The 21,442-nt window shown below is 40.7% G+C and overlaps 2 protein-coding genes across 2 annotated transcripts in view; one reads left to right on the top strand and one right to left on the bottom strand.

The window, feature by feature from the left end:
* Positions 1-1,372: 1,372 nt before the first annotated feature.
* Positions 1,373-12,857, top strand: LOC128886772 (uncharacterized). Its single transcript, XM_054141935.1, has 26 exons — positions 1,373-1,525; positions 2,611-2,842; positions 3,038-3,147; positions 3,450-3,540; positions 3,947-4,132; positions 4,239-4,332; positions 4,822-4,924; positions 5,044-5,146; positions 5,234-5,340; positions 5,420-5,488; positions 5,769-5,937; positions 6,043-6,222; positions 6,749-6,920; positions 8,991-9,154; positions 9,231-9,340; positions 9,594-9,684; positions 9,799-9,984; positions 10,102-10,195; positions 10,400-10,502; positions 10,632-10,734; positions 10,814-10,920; positions 10,998-11,066; positions 11,406-11,574; positions 11,942-12,121; positions 12,258-12,459; positions 12,530-12,857. Exons 2-25 carry the CDS (start codon positions 2,689-2,691, stop codon positions 12,419-12,421), a joined length of 3,078 nt encoding a protein of 1,025 aa, XP_053997910.1. The 5' UTR covers positions 1,373-1,525; positions 2,611-2,688; the 3' UTR covers positions 12,422-12,459; positions 12,530-12,857.
* The window catches only part of LOC128887317 (nephrin), a 360,575-nt gene continuing 351,789 nt past the window's right edge, over positions 12,657-21,442 (bottom strand). The window contains exon 20 of the mRNA XM_054143079.1: positions 12,657-21,151. Within this exon, the coding sequence (XP_053999054.1) occupies positions 20,730-21,151 (422 nt within the window). The 3' untranslated portion in view covers positions 12,657-20,729. The remainder of the gene's footprint in view (positions 21,152-21,442) is intronic.

The following is a 21,442-nucleotide window of genomic DNA, read 5'->3' as shown; positions in this document are numbered from 1 at the left end:
CTATTCGAGGACAAACTTGAGCATTCTTCCGATAGAGGCGCTGATCATACTCCGAAAATAGTTCAGTTGTTCACCGCTAGACGGCGACACCAATTTCACGCGGGAAATTTAAATGCATAGATTGAAATTCGATGTTATTTGTTTATTTATTAGTGTTATGCTATCAATAAAAATAGGTTCTTTTAATACGTGTTCCTATCCGTAAAGATGATTAGTTTCGCTAAGTAGTTATTCTGTGATAGCTTAAAAGTTGAAAAAAGAAGACTAGTTTACTTAATTTCAATGAAAACTTTAACGAGATGACGTAAACTTGAAAAGAAAAATGTTATAAATAATAGGTAAATGATAAAGTTGTTTATTTAGTTTGTGCAGCAATGTAAAACATCTCGATAACATACCATTTACGTATAAGTACATGCTACCTCAAGCGTCAACCTTGATATTGTGACCTAATAAAACAATTAGTACAAGTTATCAGCGAGAAAGTTAGTAACAAATGTCATCAAAATGATTCCCAAATACCACTGGACATTGCATTCCTCATTTGGAAATGTTTCAAATTAGAAATGACCACGTTGATCATTCATTCGTCGATCTGCATTATTAGCTCACTCTAGAAAAATAAAAATAAAAATTGTACTATTCTCTTCAAGAATTTTTTTCCGACAAAAAGGAAGAGTTTCATTCAAGTCCTATTTATATCTCGTCTTCTTGTTTTCAATTTAATATTCAACGAAATTTAATCTACACAGATTTGCAATCTTAATCGATTAAATACTGATCAGTCAAATGTTTGTTTACTTCGCACTTATCGAAAATTGATAACAATGGATGATGACGAGGAAAGTCAAACAGAGGGCAGTGAACAAATTTATTAGGAATTCAATGTAGAATTAATTGTTACCCAGGATTTTCAAGCAACAGAACCTCTCGTATTGCAGAATACTATCTCCCGCGCACGATATTTGAAAAATGTTCGATCGGGGACCTTTCGGAAAAGCTGTCGAGGTTCTAAACTAGAGTTTGTTCGCCAACACACTTTTAGCAATGTTCAGAGTTCTATAAACAGGAAGTATACAAGGTCTGTCGCAAACCATAACATATCGTACGCATTATTATCGTACAAAAGTTTGATACCGCTGCATGACCTTTCTAAATGTATCAGAGCGAAACATTACAACCCCCGATCGGCATGTGTCCGAAACGTGAATCCGATAGCGCAGAAAGAATTTGAAGTGTTTTGCAATTTGGTGACACCTTGCCCGTTGATAAACACGGATTTTAAGATGTGGTAGATATCCTGCACGATTTCTGTTCGAGTGTATTGTAGTGGGAATGCCTGCGTAGCTTGACGAACAGATGGTATTGTACTTATATGACGTTTTCAGTACGCTATGAGATGTTCTCAAAGCAAGCACACTCTTGTCCAACGAGTGGAATGTGTAAACTGATTACGCGAGACTGAGTGTACAGCGGTTTTAATTCAGCTTTGTCGCGCTTTCGGAGGGCTTGGACGTTTAATAGGGTGAGCAGTTCGATACCCTATCTTTCCTTCGTATTTAGATCAGGCTCGGTTTTAATAAAGACCATCGAAGCTGTCCGGAATTCTTTACGAATTATTTATGAATCAACCTGTTCACGTTTCGATCCTCCAGTTTCAAAATGAAGTTACGAATAATCTATGACATATTCGATACAGGACCACTGTCTCTTTTATTCGACGCTGCAGGTGTTTTTATATTTTATAATTTCAATTTCACGCGCATCTGTTTATTTTTACGTTTCCTGGTGGTGTTACGTTTCGATACAGAGGAAAACTGAATCCGAGTACTTTTCGAAGGTTATCTCTTACGAACTTTGACGATTCGCGGCAAATCGAATCGGAGGATAAGGTTTTTAACAACACGCAATTGCGTTCAATTTTTTCTCGTCTTTAAATCTTTCACTTTTGTTCGATTTCATTGCATTGTATCCGCGCGTGATAACGCGATAGCAAAATGAAAATGAATTGTCATGCAGCGAGATGCAAGCAAGAAAAAATGCCATTGTTATCATTGCCGCGGATCGTAATTGCTATTAGAAGCCGTTAAGAATGATCAATGTGACGCCAGTTACTCAACTGCTATTAATACTCGGATCTAAAACAGTTGTTATTGTTATCAATCAATGACCAACCACTACGACGAATGGAATGTTGCCGTTGTCAGCTCGTTTCGTGTGTACTTTGTCTGAACGGATGCGATTTAATTGTGATTAACAGTATCTCTGTTTTGTATTAAGATAGACCAAATAAAGACCAGAGAAGAGAAAACGATAGTGGAGATGACTCTTGATCACGAATGAGCGTATTTATTTTTTAAAATACCCGAGTTACGAAGATATGCAATATTTATAATAACACATGCAAACACTTTCCTGATAACGACTTGCGTATTTGTCACAATATATCTCAGCTGTCGGATAACGTAATTATGTAAATAACATTGCATGTTTACAATAGTTAAATGTAATTTACTTATACTGTAAATGTATATTTTTAGAAGTGCGCAATAGCGATTTTAAGAAGAACAGATTCATAGCACACTCGAATGCTTCGGTTTACTTTTGCAGCATATCCGAGCGCAATCGAAGAACGTGTCGAAGAAACCTACCGAAAGTCGATCTTTAATCAAATTAAATTTCGCAAAAATGATCACGGAGATATTATTGGTGGTAGTTTTGGGATTGTTTTTAGTCTTCTACGCTTTTCAATATGGAAAGCGGGGAAGGAAGCTAAATTTGATACCAGGTCCTCCAATAACGCCGTTAGTTGGGAACGTGTTCACCATCATCATTTCACCAGGTAAACTTAAAAAATAATCTGATTCTACTTGTATCGAAATAACAGCCGGTGCGTTAACCCTTTGCGCTTAGAACAAACGAAAACGAAAGGGAGAAACGTTCTATTTCTCGCAAAAACGTACCAATGCTTGTAATTAAAATTTCATTAAATCGTTTCTTTAATTCGGCTGATGTTTACCTTGTATTTATTTCATAGGAGAACTTTGGAAACTTATGCGACGGTACGCCGGCAAGTATTATCCAATTTACAGACTTTGGACTTTCACGATGCCGTACGTCAATATTTTTCATCCGAACGACATGGAGGTAACGAAAAACTTGTTCAAACATTGCGTGTTGCACGTTAAAATATATCACCGGGTGTCCACCATCCTCACTTAATCATTGGACCTTGTAAAAAGAGACCATAATCGGTGTGAAAACGTAACTTTGTCATTGCATATTATAAAGCGGTAGTGACGAGGGTATAATTGTCAAAGAGAATCCCGCGATAAGTAACGATAATAGAACTGTATTTAATTTTACACAGTGGTTCGTGTAATATCATGTACTCGATGTACTCGGTTCGTCGCTTCATTTAACGGTAAATCAATTTCTTTTGAATTCAGACTGTTCTCGGTAATCCCAAGTCCATTCAGAAGAGCATTATTTACAATTTGATGATGCCTTGGTTCGGCACCGGGCTCCTCACCAGCTCAGGTAAATACCGTATCCGTTTTCTTTTTAACTGTAATTTCTTATAATACATCAGATCGACTTGTTCGTTATTTATTACAATTTCACAGCCGTTAGCTCGCCATTACTCGCGACAAAGAATCATTTTGTCGCGAGTAATACCGATTACCAGGTCTCCAGGAGAAGGAACTTTGTTTCCTTCTATCTATTTCTTCTATCCCTGTAGAAATTAATTTTTAGTTATTCCAGCCGATAGATATAAAGATATAGAAAAATTTCTCGAAAGATTAATGTCTCGAATGACTACTTTATTCCGAGCCGCGATCGTTATTAATATTTAAGGGAAGCATCGTTAATAGGAAGCATGTTAACAACAAATATAATTTTCTCGCGATAATTTCCGTAACACTTTTACTTTGGTTTCCATCAGGTCGCAAGTGGCATATGCGCAGAAGGATATTGACGAACGCTTTTCATTTCAACGTATTGCAACAGTTCGCCGATGTTTTCATCGAGGAATCGGAGCGTCTGACCAAATCCTTGAAAGACGAAGGTGGACCAGTCGTCAAGGACTTGACGCTTTTCTACAGCGAGCATACTTTGAACGTTATATGCGGTAGGTGTGATTTTATCCTCGATGATATCGGTATGATTTATATAAAAAGATTGGAACTTTCAATTGAAAGTCGAATCAATCGAACACGTTTCGCACGTGATTTCAGAAACCGCGATGGGGACCTCGTTGGAGGATAAAGGGCCATTTCAACTCAAGTATCGAAAAGCTGTCTACGATATGGGAAAAGTTTTAATATACAGGTGATTAAAGCCAGTTCTTAAGAATTAATTCATGGTATGGTTAATTAATTCGTGGTTATTCAACTCTACAGAGCGTGGCAGGACGAGTGGTACAACCGAGCGGAGGGTAACATTTAAAAAAAAAGGAATAACATTTTTTCGTTCGACGCTTCGTTTTCGAGAGAGTCACCGAACTGTACCCTCCAAGTCATTGCTAGCTACGAGTTTCCTTTTGTTGACGTGTTTTAATGCTGACCGTTCTAATGTTTACATTTTGACTTCAACCATACGACCTTTTTAAACTTTTACGTTGTTTCGATCAGTCAGCTGTGACATCAGCTAAAGGAAAATAATAACAATGTTATTCCATTTTTTCGACTTATTTTTAGATGCAGTGTCATCCTCTGCTCGGTTGTACCACCCGTCCTGCCGCACCCTGTATATAAAAAACGATAGTAAACGAAATAACAAGAGGCCTTTGCCTAATATTTTTCTGTACTAACATTGCAGATTAGTAAGACCATGGTTACTCCTAAATTTTGTCTTTAACTTGATTCCCCGAGGATGGGAGCAGACTAGGTTACTCAAAATATTACACGGCTTCACCGAGAAGGTAAGAATTACAAACTCTGACAGTCATCGGTATTACCCTAACGGAAGTAATCCTTAGCTTTACTCGAGAAAATTGTTAGCTGCCACGAGGTAAAGTTGCGTTAACGGTGTCTTGTACAGATCATCGAAGAAAGGAAGGATTATCATAATAAGACAAATGGCCGATATCTAGTCGGGTTTACCGAGGATCGAAGAACAGTGGAAAATGTCGACGATGTCGGAAGTAAGCGATGGTTACTTACAAAATAAAATTCTGTCGATTACAATTTATTACTGGCTAACGTTCGAGAACGTCTTCGTCTGTCTTCAGTTTGCAAAAGAAGGCTCGCCATGCTGGATCTTCTGATAGCAGCTCACAGAAATAACGAGATAGACAACGAGGGCATCAGAGAGGAAGTTGACACTTTTATGTTTAGGGTGCGTTCATCTTATGCCTTTTTCCTTCTATCGGTAAATGCATGTTTTCGTACATTAAACGATCTTTTTTTATCTTCAGGGACACGATACCACGGCGGTGTCCCTTTGCTATACCACCATGCTTCTGGCTGAGCACAAAGAGATACAGGTGCAATAGTCACTGAGAAATCCGTCTTTCGAGCTTTAAAAAACTGGTTTCAAGGAAAACGCGTTTAGAATTTTATAAACGCCTTAATCCCGCCCCGAGGCAAAATCGATAATTGAACCTCATAGCGTTTCCTTTTCCCTATAAATCGAACGACGTATTATTTGTATGATCCTAAAGTATCGTTTAAGCAAAAAAAAAAAAAAAAAAGAAAGAAAAAAAGAATCCCCTTGACAACCACTGCGAGTTCTCTATCGTAATTACATCTAACGTCTGGTTTCAGGATCGAGCCAGGACCGAAGTAAACGCAGCTATAGAAGAATCCGATGAAAAAGTTACCATCTCCACTCTACAAAATGTGCCATATCTCGAGAGGTGTATCAAGGAATCTCTGCGACTTTATCCAAGCGTGCCATTTATATCGCGTAAACCTGAAATGGACATGATACTAAGTAGCTATCAAACCGTTCGCTGTTCGTTCGAACGCGAACAGCCATGCCGTGATGCATGCGATTCGAACGATACAAAGAACGTGACAAAGAATTCAACGTTTCTAGGTAATTACCACGTACCTGCCGATACGGTGGTCCATCTGCACATAATGGACACCCACAGGGACCCACGGTTCTGGCCTAATCCGGACGTCTTCGACCCCGACAGATTTCTACCCGAGAACATAAAGGGACGCCACCCTTACTCTTACATACCCTTCAGTGCTGGACCGCGGAATTGCATCGGTGAGGGAAACACGCATCGCATCGTGGAAACTTGTCCAAAGCTCTAAGAGATTTACCCAACAGGGTGTTTGGAATTTTCTTCTTTAATTATGTCTTTTAACACGTTGATTGCCAGACAGATACTCGTGAAAATTTCTACGGAGTTCAAATTTCCTCTCGAGGCTATTCGAGATTAGATAACGTAACATTTGTCGAAGCCTTTAATTCCTTAACCTCGTCAAATTCGCGAATCCTATTCACATTCATTTTTATTGACGAATATTACAGTTGGTGCAGAATGTATTCGTACATCGATCAATTTCCCAAAAAACTCTTGTGTGAAATTGTAGTTTATTAACTCCTTTTTTTTATAATCAATGATATCCTACATATTCCCGGAAATCTCTAGAATACAGTTCGAACGACAATTAATAGTTAATATATTTTGCGAAATTAATGAAAAGTCCTGTCTCCCATTTCTGGGCTAATATCCTTTTCGGGAAACTCCTCTCTCGTTCTCACCGATTTTTTCGCTCTTAATTCGCAGGCCAGCGATTCGCCATGTTGGAGCTGAAAGCAACGCTGTTATATTTACTACACGATTTCTACTTCGAGCCTGTCGATCTTCTAAAAGATACACGTATAGCCACCGACTTAGTCCTACGTGCTACGCATCCCCTTCGAACGAGATTCGTCCCCATCGAGACGACGACGACGACGTGACCTGGACCTCGGGAATACGAGAAATAAGAATCGATGCGTATCTCGTGGTATCTGTAGTTTCAGACGTTGCACGTGTGCGTTAGCAAAGCATAAGATACTAGATGGAATAGGGCACCTAGCTGTTAGATTTAGTAAATCAATCGATACTAATATGGTGTTAAACTGAACGCGACGCAATGGAATTGCGAGGCGTCGTTACTGTGACGTGAATACGAATATTGCTCAATTTAAATAAGTTAAATAGCGATGTACAGATTCGGAGTTTACATTTCCGGCCGAAATGCCTGATAAAATGTCCATTATACAAAGTGATTTGAAATAAAACTTTACACCACCATTAACGAATTGATCGTGATTACCACGATCATCTTCAACGTAGACGCGCAGCCACGACTACGTAACGGAAATTCTTGGAAGCCATAGAATATTTCTTTCCTCTTTACTTTGGCTTCGAAGTAAAAAAAAAAAAGATATACGCACAGTTTCGTTCCACCTTTAAAATAGAAGCGATTCGATTAATTCCGGTATCCTCTGTTTCGAGGAATTGACATAAGAACGCAAATTTACATGGCGCGGTGCAACATCTACGTCAACGACTAATCATTCAAAGGTTATTGAATACATCAACGAACGTCATTCCCCTTTCCACCTGTTGCGATATTGTCGAAAAAAGGACCGTTACTTCAGCAACTCAACGTTCACGGAAAAATTTTCCGTGCGCCATGCATTCACGAGAAAAACAGTTGGATCAAATTCGCCTGCGATCGGATAATAAATAATAAATACTTTTCGATCCACGAACATAGCACCTCGATACTTTCCAATGTTTCGTTTATGAGTTTCACGGAGAGTCGAAGTTTCGCGATCATCCGATACTTCTCGTCAGTTTAGTACTGTACGTCTACCGAGTTCCGAGAATTCCGAGATTTTTTGTCCCGCGGCAGACGTAATATTTTTAAAGAATTCAATGACCCTAACATTACTCCTCGGCGTGGTTTCTTCATGCTCGCGCCGAACGCGAATGCAATTCGACTCGTTCCAACCAAGTTTACACGATGATATTTCATGGAGTAGACTCGATCGTTTGTTCTTCGGTTTGAGCGTTGATAATTTAACGAAAATCAGAATAGTAGAGCAAAGGCTGTTTTCGCGTGGTAGATAGCTGTAACAAATCATTTTTCGTACTATATCGAAGAAAATTTGCTTTTTCATGCGGTGGAGAGGGACCGCATAAGAAATGTCTCGCCAGGAATATTCATTCTAAGAGAGCGTTTACGTCTAAAAATGAAATAAAAAAAACTATATCTAAATAGAAAAAAAAAATAATTAATTTACCTTTAACCTCACTTGAAAGTTAATCTTATCTTAACCGTCGAAAGATGCGTGTCCATGCACTCCGAGGATCGGTTGGTATGTAACAAGGGCGCACAAATGTAAGGTTTGACTGTAAGTACGTATGGGTGAAAAAGTATGAAAAAGAAGCAAAGAGAAAGAAATTGTTTTGCACCGAGTTTCACGGTGCGCGTTTTCTCGTCGATGACAGTCATGGATTCCGCTGAGGTGAATATTCTGTGTCATTGATGTCCTTTTTTTTTGGATGATAGGTATGACCACGTAGTTTACGAGCGCACATTTCCGTTGGCAGTACACGATCAGATTTTGTCACGGCAGGCACTCCCGCGTGTAAAGCGATTACGCGAAATTCGGCATACGAGGCTTTGATCCGGACCACGTTTTCGAAAAAGTGGAACGCTTGATAGGGCGAGCCGTCTCTTACGTTATCTTTGCTACGAATTCGGAGAACTCGTTTTTCCTCAAATTATTAGTAAGTAAATAATCGTGGATGCTTGACGCTCTTATAGAAAAGGAATAGTAGCGGAGAAATAGAAATAGAAATAATAGAGGGATAACAGGAAAAATGAAAGTTACGAAATCTGTACTTGATTTTTAAAGAATTTAATAATTGTAGCGTAAAAGGTAAGTAAGAAAGAAGAACGTAACGAAAGTAATCAAGTGTTTCGTTCTTACAGCTGATTTAGACACCAAGAAGCTGGTTAGCGCTAAAGTTTTGCAAAAATGTTAACCGGGATATTGTTATTAATCGTTTCGGTGCTGCTACTGCAGTATTTCGTTATATATAATAGCAAATTTGCGAGGATAATCAACGAGATACCAGGCCCTCGAGTAATGCCGATATTTGGGAATCTGCTCAAGTACTCCGTTTCGCCGTGTGAGTTCGAAAATTCATGTTATTAAAAACGACAGCTATGGTGAATCGGTGGCAATTTCATAATTTCTTATTACAGCGGAACTTTGGAATCTTATGCGAAGGCTGGGTAATCAATACTATCCAATTTATAGAATATGGACTTTCACAGCGCCGATGGTTTACATTCGTCATCCGGATGATATGGAGGTGAGGAATAAATTACTCAAGTTTTACGTACCTTTTTGCATATTACCGCGTAACGACGTACACCAGCCTCCTTAGCTATTGCTTTTCCTAAAAAGAAAAAAGCGATGAATGTGTAAACGAAACGCATTTACAAATGAATGCGAAAATATCGTATCTTCGTTGTTGTATAATACAACGAAAGAGCGCAAGATTTAACGCGTCAATCGGAAAAAAGTATAACTCAACGATAAAAGAAACTTCTTTTGCGATTCAGGTGATTCTTGGAAATCCCAAATCCAACCAGAAAAGCGAGGTGTACGATCTTCTTTTGCCCTGGTTCAACACCGGACTCCTAACCAGTTCAGGTATCGAATATTAAAACAAAGTTCGCGTTAATTCGATCGTTTTAATTAGTCGAGTTTCTCCAATCGAGTTTCACCGATTTCGGCGGCGATCGTTTCCATTTCGACTCGTTTCAGGTCCCAAGTGGCAAGCACGCAGGAAGATATTGACGCCAGCCTTTCATTTCACCGTGTTGCAACAATTCTCCGAAGTTTTCATGGAGGAAACGGAGCGTTTGATCAACAGCTTGAAGGCGGAAGGTGGCCCAGTCGTCAAAGATCTGATGCATTTTTACAGCGAGCGCACTTTGAACATGATATGCGGTAAAATTTTTTGTTGTACGAATACTATGCTTCGGTAGAATCTGTATTATCTCGAGTTTACGATAGGGGAACATTGTGACGTTTATCGTGTACGTTTCATTGCGGTTGCACTTTCAGAAACTGCGATGGGGGTTTCGTTGAAAGACAAAGGGAAATTCCAATACAAGTATCGAAAGGCTATATCCGATTTTGGAGATATCACAGTGTACAGGTAATTAATGCTGCTCTCGGTCGGAATGAAATAAATCGTTCGATTGATTAATGGGAAAAATAAACTATCGTTAGATTATAAAACTCTCTTTTAAATCTCTGTTTAAAATTTGATGATCGCTACGTGGAAATTTGGATGCATGGAAAATTGAAATTACAACGATAAATTCGATACGATGCACTGCGTTTCATATTAATTTTGTAGATTCGTAAGACCATGGCTGTACTCGGAGTTTCTGTTGAAATTCCTTCCTCTAGGATGGCGTCTAGCCAAAGTGCTCAAAATAATGCACAATTTCACTAACGACGTAAGAAATACAATTTCTGATTTAAACAGTATAAATTGCATGTTTTAATAGTATATAAATTAATCGATATTTACCCGAGGGAACTGCTGCAGTTCGGTTGCAGATTATAGCTACGTTGATATGTTATAGATCATCGCGGAAAGGAAAGACTATCATAATAAGACGAATGGCCGATATCTAACCGGCTTCGACGACAATTCAAGTAAAACGGGAACTGGAAACGACGATGGAAGTAAGCGATTCGTGGTTAATATTAATTACATTAATCGATTAAATACGTCGACATCAATAACAATGCTATTTGTTTGCAGTTCGTAAAAGAAGGCTCGCCATGCTGGATCTTCTGATAGCCGCTCATCGAGACAATCAGATAGACGACGAAGGTATCAGAGAAGAAGTTGACACCTTCATGTTCAGGGTAACGTTTCGTTCTATCAACAAATTTATTTCAATCTATAATTACACGTATCATATGAAATATATTTTTATTCGCAGGGTCACGATACCACGGCGGTGTGTCTTTGTTTCACCACTATGCTCCTAGCTCAACACAAAGAGATTCAGGTGACTCTTTGACGATCAATTTAGCTCGTACAGTTCACGAATCACCTTTCAATCCTCGATAGAACATTCGGAATAATTCGTAAGCAGACTGCCGATGTTTACGCATTTACGATAAATGAACATTTGGATAAATGTGCATAAACACAGAAATGTATAAACTGTCAACGATAGAATACATGTCAGATTGATTAGTAGATGAGATACACTTTCATTTGAATCTCAATCCTTTTTCCGAAGCTGTAAAAATATGAATTCGCATAAACATCCGCAGTCTATTCGTAACGAGTGTTCGTAAGTTTCCTACAAAGATGAAAATAGCGACGAAGGTATTTTTTCTAGGATCGAGCCAGGGAAGAAGCGGACGCGGTTATGGCAGCATGCGACGGCAAAGTCACGATGTCCACCCTACAAGATCTGCCGTACCTGGAGAGGTGCATCAAGGAATCCCTTCGACTTTATCCAAGCGTGCCGTTTATATCGCGTCGACCTGAAATGGACATGAAATTAGGTAACTATGAAAGTCTGTGGCCTGCTCGTTAACACGTTGACTGCCGGACTGATTCCCGAGGGAATGCCTACAGGGTTAAAATTGTGTCTCAAGACAGTTGTAAACTAAAACATCTGACGTTTGTCGTGTTACTTATTTTTTATGTCGTCGTCAAAATCTGCGAATTCTATTCAGACTTATCTTCATTAATACATTAGCTGTTAAAATGAACTGCTGAAGTTCCTTAGCAAAAATCTCTGTCACTCATATATGGGTGACGTGGCGTTCAACGTGCTAAACGCAAAGAGCCACGATAAAATACAGCTTCTGTTCTTCTTCTTACCCGATGCGAAAGAAAATTCGGTGCTATGCAATTCAACGTTTCCAGGCAATCACTTTGTACCTGCCAATACGGTGGTGAATCTGCTCATAACCGACACCCACAGGGATCCCAGGTACTGGCCTAATCCGGACACCTTTAATCCCGATAGATTTTTACCCGAGAACTCGAAAGGCCGCCATCCTTACTCTTATCTACCTTTCAGCGCTGGACCGCGAAACTGCATAGGTAAGGGGAACGTAAGGAACGTCTCGAAACCGAAGTTTCATTTTCGATAAGCTCTTAATTTGCATCAGAGCCGAACGAGTACAGTTCGTTGTGAAAAAGGTTCGTTTAAGCGAACTTTTGGTTTTTCAACACGCAGGTCAACGATTCGCCATGATGGAAGTAAAGACAACGTTGCTGTACATGTTGCATAATTTCTATTTCGAGCCTGTCGATCCCACCGAGAACATTTCCATGAGCGTGGGCGTGGTTTTGCGTCCCACGAACCCTATCAGAACGAAATTCATCCCCATCGAGCACTAGGGTTGAAGAGCGAATGTCGACGATGGTTTTCGTGGACGGTAAGCGAAATTTATTATCGTAATAATGATAGCAATAGAAATTAATGTACGGTTTGTCGGTTATTTTCAGACGGGGTGTTGGAAACGTGTTGATCTGCTCGTAAGCAGGAAACGTGAGACTTTGGAGTACAAATAATGTGGTTTTTAACGTTACAATGATAGAAGGATTCTTAACGACACGGTATTTGATTTTCGTAACTTACGTTCAGTTCGTTAAGGAACCGTTCGATAGGGACAGGCGTAAAATAAAATGTACGGAACGTTTAGTTGACGATCACTTTTAATAGTTGAAATAGGAAAACAATGTACAGATACAGAATTTACATTCCTAGCCGACAAAAGTTGCTAGATAAAATGTTAATCGTAAAAAATGAATTGAAATAAAACGATACACTTAACGAGCGGCTTATTCCTTTTATCTATTCGCTTATCGGTTAGTCCTTTACCTATTTACGATGATTGAATTATTAATTATAATTATGCCTTCTGTATAGACACACAGGTGTGAATACGTAATGGAGATTCTTAAAAGCTACACAATGTTTTTTTTCTCTTTACTTTGGTTTTAAAGTAAGGACTAGTATGTTGAGCTTCGCTCTGTCTCTATGTACGTGTTGAGAAACGAAGAAAAGCGTAGCGTCGATAAAACGAACTCTGGCCGTTCGATTTTTTCCGAAAAAATCAACATATACATATATCGGCACGCTAATTTTCATGGGACGATGTCGCGTTCGCGTCGACGATTAAGAATCCAATGATCGTCGAGTACATCGATCACCGTCGTTCCTCGTTCGACGGGTCGCGACATCATTCGTAAAATACCGATCACATCCGCTATGAGCACAGTTTATGTAGGAGTTAAATTACGCATATCAACAACGAATGCATTGCGACGCGACGTATGCGTACGATGAAGTACTCTTTCTTCCCTTATAATCGGATTATGGTCGCATTCGGTGCATCTTCGCGCAACTATTCGTGATGGAGGCTAACATTCACAGGGGGAAACTATAGTTACAGTCTTTCGATGAACCGTTGAGAGTAGAACAAAAATTATTTTTGTTTTATTACTAAACCAGGTGACGATGTTTGACCGATGAAAATAAAGTAATCCTTCTCGCGAAGCTTTGCCGAAGGCATCCTATAAATCTAGCGACCGAGATCCAATAACTGAGAATTCTTTCTTTGTCGGGATACTTTAATAATTCTGTTACGTTTATTAATAAATCCACCAAAAGCTGATCGACGCGACTCGTGTAAATTGCGAATTTTCTACCGTCAAATTTCGTAGCCGTATTTACAATTCCAGCGTCGCGTGTCAGACTGTAACACCCCCGCGAATCATTCTTCGCGGGTAATAGTCACGGCCGGAAACGTCCCGATGCGACCACAGCCCATAAACGTTCTAATTAATGTAACTGCGATGAAGGCACGAGGCGTGTGTATCGAATCTTGTGCGATGGGTGCAATGAAACGTGCACAAGACATTCGAGAGGGGGAGGATATAAATGTTTGCCGAGCATAAGATCGCTTCTCTGACTATATTTCTACGGTGAACGAACGTCGGAACGTTATCGATAATTTACACAGACGACAAGCGAAGCTCACAGAGTAATGTATACCATTTAGAATTGGAAATGTAATTTAGAATTAGAATGTAAAAATACTATGTATATATACAAGTAATTAATGTACCAAATTGCTGGTACCTTAGTTTATATTACACGGTTTCTCATCCTCTTTCTTTATGTCTCCGTTTGTCTTCTTCTTCTTATTTTTTTCTTAATCGTGGGAGAGCATCTTTACCTCGCCAGTATTATCGGTTGTACTTAAGAACAGCGATGATTGCTCGAAAGAATAACATTGCATTGTAAATTCAGCCGTGACGGCGGCCCGCGTAACAGTATGTATATCGTCTCGCTATGCATCATGTACTTTATACATAGAGAACGTCAAATTTTCTTGTTGGCACATAAACGGAAGCAACATATATTCGATGATACGCTTAACGATTCACGATACGCCGTTCGTTTGTATCGATACACGTGATAAATTGTCTCCCCGTTCGACGGGCGAGTGATCGGCATCGAGGGGTCCTGGAAACGAGCCATCGTGGCCAATTTTACGTTGTCGACGGAGTATAATTTACAGATCTAACGGCAAACGAATCGTTGCCGTCGACCGCGTCGCGCGAGAACTTTTTATTTGGCGCGTTTCAGCAGGTTTCTCGAGGCGATCGGTTGTCGTCTGTCCCAAGCGCGAGGATTTCTCGCCGCGGTAATCGATTATCGTGATCGAAGAATAGCGTTCTGCGAATTGAAAAAGTGTTCGTGTTGCCGAACGTAAAATCGAATCGAAATGTAAAAATCGAGTCGTTTGTGAACATCATAAAAAACGATTTAAAACGGCTCAGTGCTTGTCCAGTCTTCGCCTCTTGTGGTAATGGTAATTTGGAACGGATAAGTTCGTTACGATAAAATTCGTCACGTCACTTTCGGCGATTACGAGACTCGCGCATGTTCCACCCCGCGACCATGATCCGCGTCGTTCATCGCAGCGCTCCCGCGGGGAGCGAACGACGCGTCGCTTTCGTGTGTCTGGCGAGAATCGTTTATTTTGTTTTCGGTCGGTTTTCTTCTTTCTTTCGTCTTTTTTTTTTTTTCGTTTTCGTTAACATTATTTTCTTCAAAAATTGGAAAGAACAGAGAAAAAGGAACGAATACGAAGAAGAAACATCAAAAGTGATACGAATACATTTACGAACTATTTACGAAAGCTCTCGATCGTTTCTCCTCTTAATTTGATATAATTCGTTATGCATTTTATTTTCTTCGTGTCTATCTAAGTGTATATGTACATTATATACATGTAAAACGTTTAATTTATCCTTCGTATCTTAATGATTGTATAATTAGGATTGACTATGTCTTAGAATAATCAACAGAATTATTAATTATCGTGTAAAATATGAAATATCGTACTGTTAGATGGTATGTCCATCTCCAAGGTACCATTTTGGACGAATATCGGTCCGTCTAACATGCCTAGCACTTTGATGAGCAAATACTTTGGAGATTACATAATCTAATAATATCAGGTAATATTAAGTATAGATGATTTTTTTTTCCTTGTTATTAATTACAAATATAAAACATGTATATGTAAATAGAATTCTTAATTATGCGCAAACATGTTCTCTAATTGAGCATACGTGAATTTTTTTTTTTTTTCTTCTTCTTCATCATCAGTCTAAGCCGAACGGTGCGGCTCCATACACAACAGCAGCGGTTAACAATACACGTTATTATTAATTAATTTTTTTTTTCTTTTATTTCTTTAAGCTTTGTAGAGTCTACCGTAACAAATCAGTGTTCCTCCCCGGGCAATGAAATAACGATAGCGCATGCTACGAAAACGTTATTCGTAAAACTTTCAAACGGTTCCCAAGCATAAAACACACATGACAACGACGCGGAAAGTATAAACTCAACGACATCCTTTCGGCGTTTGCCGCGCGCAAGTATCTACCGTTGGCGCGCGAGAAGAACGAACCACCGTGTTCTGAGAGGGCGACGTCGTCATCCATTTACGAACGACGCGTTATCTACGCGGAATAAACCCTTCGCGCTCTAGATGATCTCACAAGACGTCTCAGCAGCTGTGGATCGGTTTCTCGCGATCGGTCACCTCTCTCTCGGCCGCAAAGGGTTTATCGGTGCACAGCGAACACGGACGTCAGAGGTCGAGTCGGGTTCGTTCTTCTCGCGCGCCAACGGTACCATTCTTTCGTCTTCCCGTCACGCGTGTCCCAGGATATAACAGACTCGATCGGTTCTCGCCTGGATCGACGAACGATCGCCGATCGCGGGAAAAAACGAAGAAGTGAAAATAGACGGGGATCGATCCTCGGCGCATCGTTTACGCTCGAGACACCAATGACAAGCACGATTGCTCGGAATATACATGCTCGCGCGTCGATTCTCGTACTTCATCTATGTATATATGTTCGCCAGCGCGTGCGAGCGTGCGCGGATATGCGAGAAACGCGATTTCCGTGGTGTATCTTCGGAGCAATCCTACATGCGTCCGTTTTAATCGTTCGCGATCCGGATTCTTCGAGTTTCTGATCGCTCTAGGACCGCGAACGGTTAACTTTTATATCCTGTACGATACGCGAGCCAAATTAGAAGCGGCGACGTGCGTAGATTTCTCAACGTGATTCATCGATGATCGTACACAGAGAACATCGGACGTGAACAGTTTTCCTCTCCTCTAATTAGTTTTGCGTGTGATTCGTATGAAATTGATACAGATTGGGCGCGCATCGATCGTGATCTTTCCATGGAAATTGAACGAAACTTACACTTGTCGACTGATTCTACGGGTTGTCATAGTTGCTCGAGGCGATTGCACGCGTCGTTATGTTTTCTACGAGACACTTACAACCCTCTCCCTCCCCCCTTCCCTCCCCCCCCCCTCCGTGTTTACGATAGGCCAACCACGCGCGCGGTTCTTTTTTTCGTAACGTTTCTTTACTTTTTTGTTTTCGATTCGTCTTTCTTCAAAAATATACGTCGATTGCTTAGGCTTTCGATAAACGGAAAGACGTTGTCTCGTACGACAACTGGTATTATTCTTCGTCCCCTTCCTCATCTTTTCGGATATAATTCGTGGCCTAGCGTAATAATCCTATACAATATTTCATTAATAGCTTAGGTAAAGTGAGACCCTCATATGATCCATTTTTTAATTACTTTTTTTTTTTCTGGGCTGTGTTTGCACGTGTGTATGTGTTTGTGTGTATTGTGAAACGCTGAGACATATCGCACTCTATTTACAAGGATAATCAATCTTTAATGGAAATAAATGCAAAAATATATGTATGTATAAACATTTAGTCGAACTACGTTTTTTTCTTTTTTTTTCTTTCTTTCTGTTCTTAACGTTTCTTGTACAACGACCGTTTATGCAAATGCAACTTCTAACTTGGCTGTGCCAGGGAAATAGTTTACTCTTAACTAAACTCATACGCGTATAATTAAACTTATGTACTATTGTCTTTTTTTCTTTTTCGAAGATATCACTACTCCAAGACACTCACTTTTATTTTCCTTTCCTATCGTTTATCTTTCGCGTTCGTTTGCTTTCTTTTATCGTTCACGTTACTTCTGTATATATAGATTTCGCTGATTATGTTGTTCGTGTGTTATTTCGGTTTTCCCTGATTCTCTGTATCGTTTCGTTTACGATATTTATACTTTTTGTTTCGGGTAGGATATATACGTATAAGTGGCTCGAAGCTATCGCTGTTTCAGGAAAATACGTGTAGCGAAATTTTTCGTAATAATAATACTAATAATAATAATAATAATAATAATAATAATACTAATAATAATAATAATAACCTTACGTCAATTAATTGCAAAAACGTTCGTGTTTCGCGGTACAGGAATAAAAAAAATCAGGCAGTGAAAGTAGTCGAACTTTCGTCACTTAGAAGAAATAGTCTCTAGTAGTCGGTTAATCGTTAAATCCGTTCGATACCAAATGATTCGTGCGCGTGGCACACGCCATTGTGCGAGAACTGAATGATCGCATTTGAAACGCTTGATGCATAAACGCGCGAAGAGTCAACGAAAAAAAAGCTACTTATCAGCTACGTTAGAAAAGTTATCGTTAACCATCGATGGACGATACTCGTATAATATTTGGCAACTTTTTCGTAATATTCAATTACAAAATATCACTAACTGTACCGCGTGTCGCGATAAAAGATTTCGAAAACAATTCGCTCGCTAGGAGCGCGCCGATTTTGTTAACCGAGGCAACGTTGTTAGCAAAACGCGACGAAAAGGAAACAAAATCAGCGTTGGACGTCACGTGAGAACAGATCTATAGATGTTCTCCTAACTTTACAGTCACGGTTTCATCGTTTGCATTTGTGCTTGCGTAAACGTATCTATCTCGATATATTGAAATCTCTTAAACACTTGGCGGAATCTATCAACGATCGTGCGTTTAGCGAACGGAAACGCTCGCTTCGTCGAACACGTGGAATAGAATTGTGAGGTGTACGATGTCCGAAGTGGCGCGAGAGATTTCGTAACGGTGGTTGTACGAACAAATGCAAGCGGTTAAGGGTTAAACTATTCGTAGTATTGACTTTTGCACTCGGCAGTGAAAATGTGTGTTTTTTCATACGTTTTGTAGAGTAGAATACAAATTCGACGGTATAAAAAGAGTGAGGTGAATCAACGAGGATTAATCGAACGTTACGAAACGCAAAATCGTTTTGTGCACGTGAATCTGAGATTATTTTTCAGCATTTCTCCTATAAACGAATGGTAGAATAGTTTCTATATTTTGTTGACGATGTATAAGATGTGTATTATTATTTATATCATTAAATCCATAATGATAGAAATCGATGTTCGTTTAAGAAACCCAAATAACATCTCATTAATTTGTAAGTAAAACGTCGGACGATAACGTGGCGAACACTCTGCGCGTATCTTTCGTATCGTGGAGAAATTTTGAATAGAGCGAATACCCGTGCGTGTGTCTCTATTTTGTTATACAAATCCGCCAAAGTGGAGTTTCTAAGCTCGAGGAGGCCGAAGCAGCGTCACACTCGCACGTCTCGCGCGTTCCCTAGGGATTTTCTAAACCTTTATCTAAACGTCGCCTATTTTAGTACCTATCGAACTCGTCGAGTTCGTTTCAATTCACCAAGCGTCACGACAGACCGTTCTCTTTCGCGAAACAACTAGCTTCTTTCGCTCGTCGCGATTACAACGCTTTCTTTCCCCATTTAACAAGTAAGATCCGTTCAATCTAACAGAGAACGCGTCGCGATTAATGAGCAAGAGGGAAAGGGAAGAAGGAAATCAGTCGGATCACTACCGATTACGAACGTCGTCAACTGTTTCCCTGTGTAAAACGATTGTCTCGCTTCCTTCGAATTTCAACCAAGAAGTCGGCCAATGTCCTGGTAGACCTCTCTCTTTCAACCAATCGCGAACGAAACCATGGACGGTCGTGCGTATTCACGAAACGAATAAAAAAAAAAAAAAAAAAAAAATAACAAATCACGGGAACTCGACTTCACGATAACATCGAGAGCAGCATCGTTGATCACCCCGAGTCATCAACGTGTTCGACCGATATCCGTTAGGGCTTCGCTGTTATCGAGATTACTTTCAAAAGAGCGGCCATCGAAGGGTTTCCCTGTCGACGACAGCATCGGTATGTTTGTATATGTGTATATATATAAAAAGAAAAACGTAAATTGGAACCGAGCGTCAGCAGGTTCTCCAATCTCAGTTATTTCGATCTAGAAAGTATCGTGCGTTCCTAATGGATCGTTGATCGTCTTCTTTCTCCTAACTTAGGTTGTTCAACCATCGGATCACGCGAGTTTGTCTACGGTACAAACTACGAGTAACTTATTCCAAGATAAGAGTAGTAAGGCATAAACGTGATCGTAAAATCCATACTATACCTCTGCGCTCTCGGGGAAACGGAACACCACCTCGCACCGTTCCTCGGCGCGTATATCCTTTTTCCCCCTTTTCCGTTCACGTAGACACATCGTCGAACGTTCCTCCGTTTCACTACGAAGTCGGCACAACGAGGAAAAAAATAAACAACTCATCGTACGCGAACGCAACCGAAAAATCATTGAGCAAGCGGCGAGCGATTCTCCCCGATCGTTCTTCGGTTCGACGCGTGACACGCGAAACGTAAACTACTCCGTAAAAGTTCCGCGGTCGAGGTACATTATATACACGCACACCTTGTCCACGGGGAAACAAACGACGGAAAAAGAAATAAAGAAAAAAAAAAAAAAGAAAAAAAAAAAAGAACAAAGAAACGAAACGAAACGCTGCATTTCCGGTTCGTAACATTGTACCGCGTGCTTAGTAAAATTACGTTAATATAGCCCGTACGCGTGCGGTACAGGTCTCTCTGGTATTTACATGCTTCTTACTTTCTTTTATGTTCAAGGAGGATATATGTATAAGGTCGTCGGGGGAAACACCCACACGAAACTGTTTCGACGCGGGGGTGTCGTCGACGGCGTCCCTCGCGAGAGATGGAGAACCGATCGTTGAACGTCGCGAGCGACGCGTGAGGCCGTAGGATCCGTTCGATCACCCACGAGTCGTTGATTAGAGCCGGGTGGTTCTTTCTGTAACGATGATAGTCTCGTCCCTCGGAACGGCGCGGTACTTGCCGCGCACGGTGCTGGGGCCGAAGATGGGTGATCCTCAGACAAGATGGCCATCGATGTCGGAGTAGGCCGGCGTTGGGGTGAATGTCGACAGTGGATGGCCGTGGGCGTGAGGATTTCCGGATACGGAGCGTGCGAAGGTCGTCGGTGGCGGTGGCACGGACGGAGGAATCGGCGATTTCGATCCGGCTGTCATCACGGTCACGTCGGGTGGTGGAACGGGACGCGGCAGGGTCCTGCTGCGCGTCAGGGTGCCCGTTCCGGTCAAGTGACCGGACACGATGTGCCCCGTGGGACTCATCGACGGGTAGTACGATCCCGAACCTGGCTCCACCACTGGAATCGGGCTGTGGTTCGTCTCGTATCCCATGTATCGGCCGTTGTCGATCTCCACGCTGTAGAAGTTCACGTCGTTCGGCGGTGCTGGACTCGGGTTCCCGATGTAACTCGATTTCGAAACTGCAAGTTGGGAAAGTTGCGTCAACGGAGGCTCTTCGTCGCCGCTCGCGAGGGTATTGATTCCGGGTAGAGAAATTTAGGGGGCTGGAAGTCGCCGAATATAGTTGGTAAATCGCGTATAGGACGAGTGGCCGAGGTAGCTAAGGACGAGCTGGGCCATACGAATATCCTCTATCTCAGGTTCGAGGTAGCTTTATTCTTCTTAGGGTTTGGAGTATGTTAAATCATTCTCGTTGCCGGGTTTGCGGCGAATATAAACTAAACGCTCTTAACGCATTGTTCAATTTATGA

Source organism: Hylaeus anthracinus, unplaced genomic scaffold (genome assembly GCF_026225885.1).
Source record: "Hylaeus anthracinus isolate JK02 unplaced genomic scaffold, UHH_iyHylAnth1.0_haploid 11985, whole genome shotgun sequence".
Taxonomy (NCBI): Eukaryota; Metazoa; Arthropoda; class Insecta; order Hymenoptera; family Colletidae; genus Hylaeus; species Hylaeus anthracinus.
The sequence above is the reverse complement of the archived record's forward strand: the minus strand, read 5'-3'. Positions and strand labels throughout refer to the sequence as shown.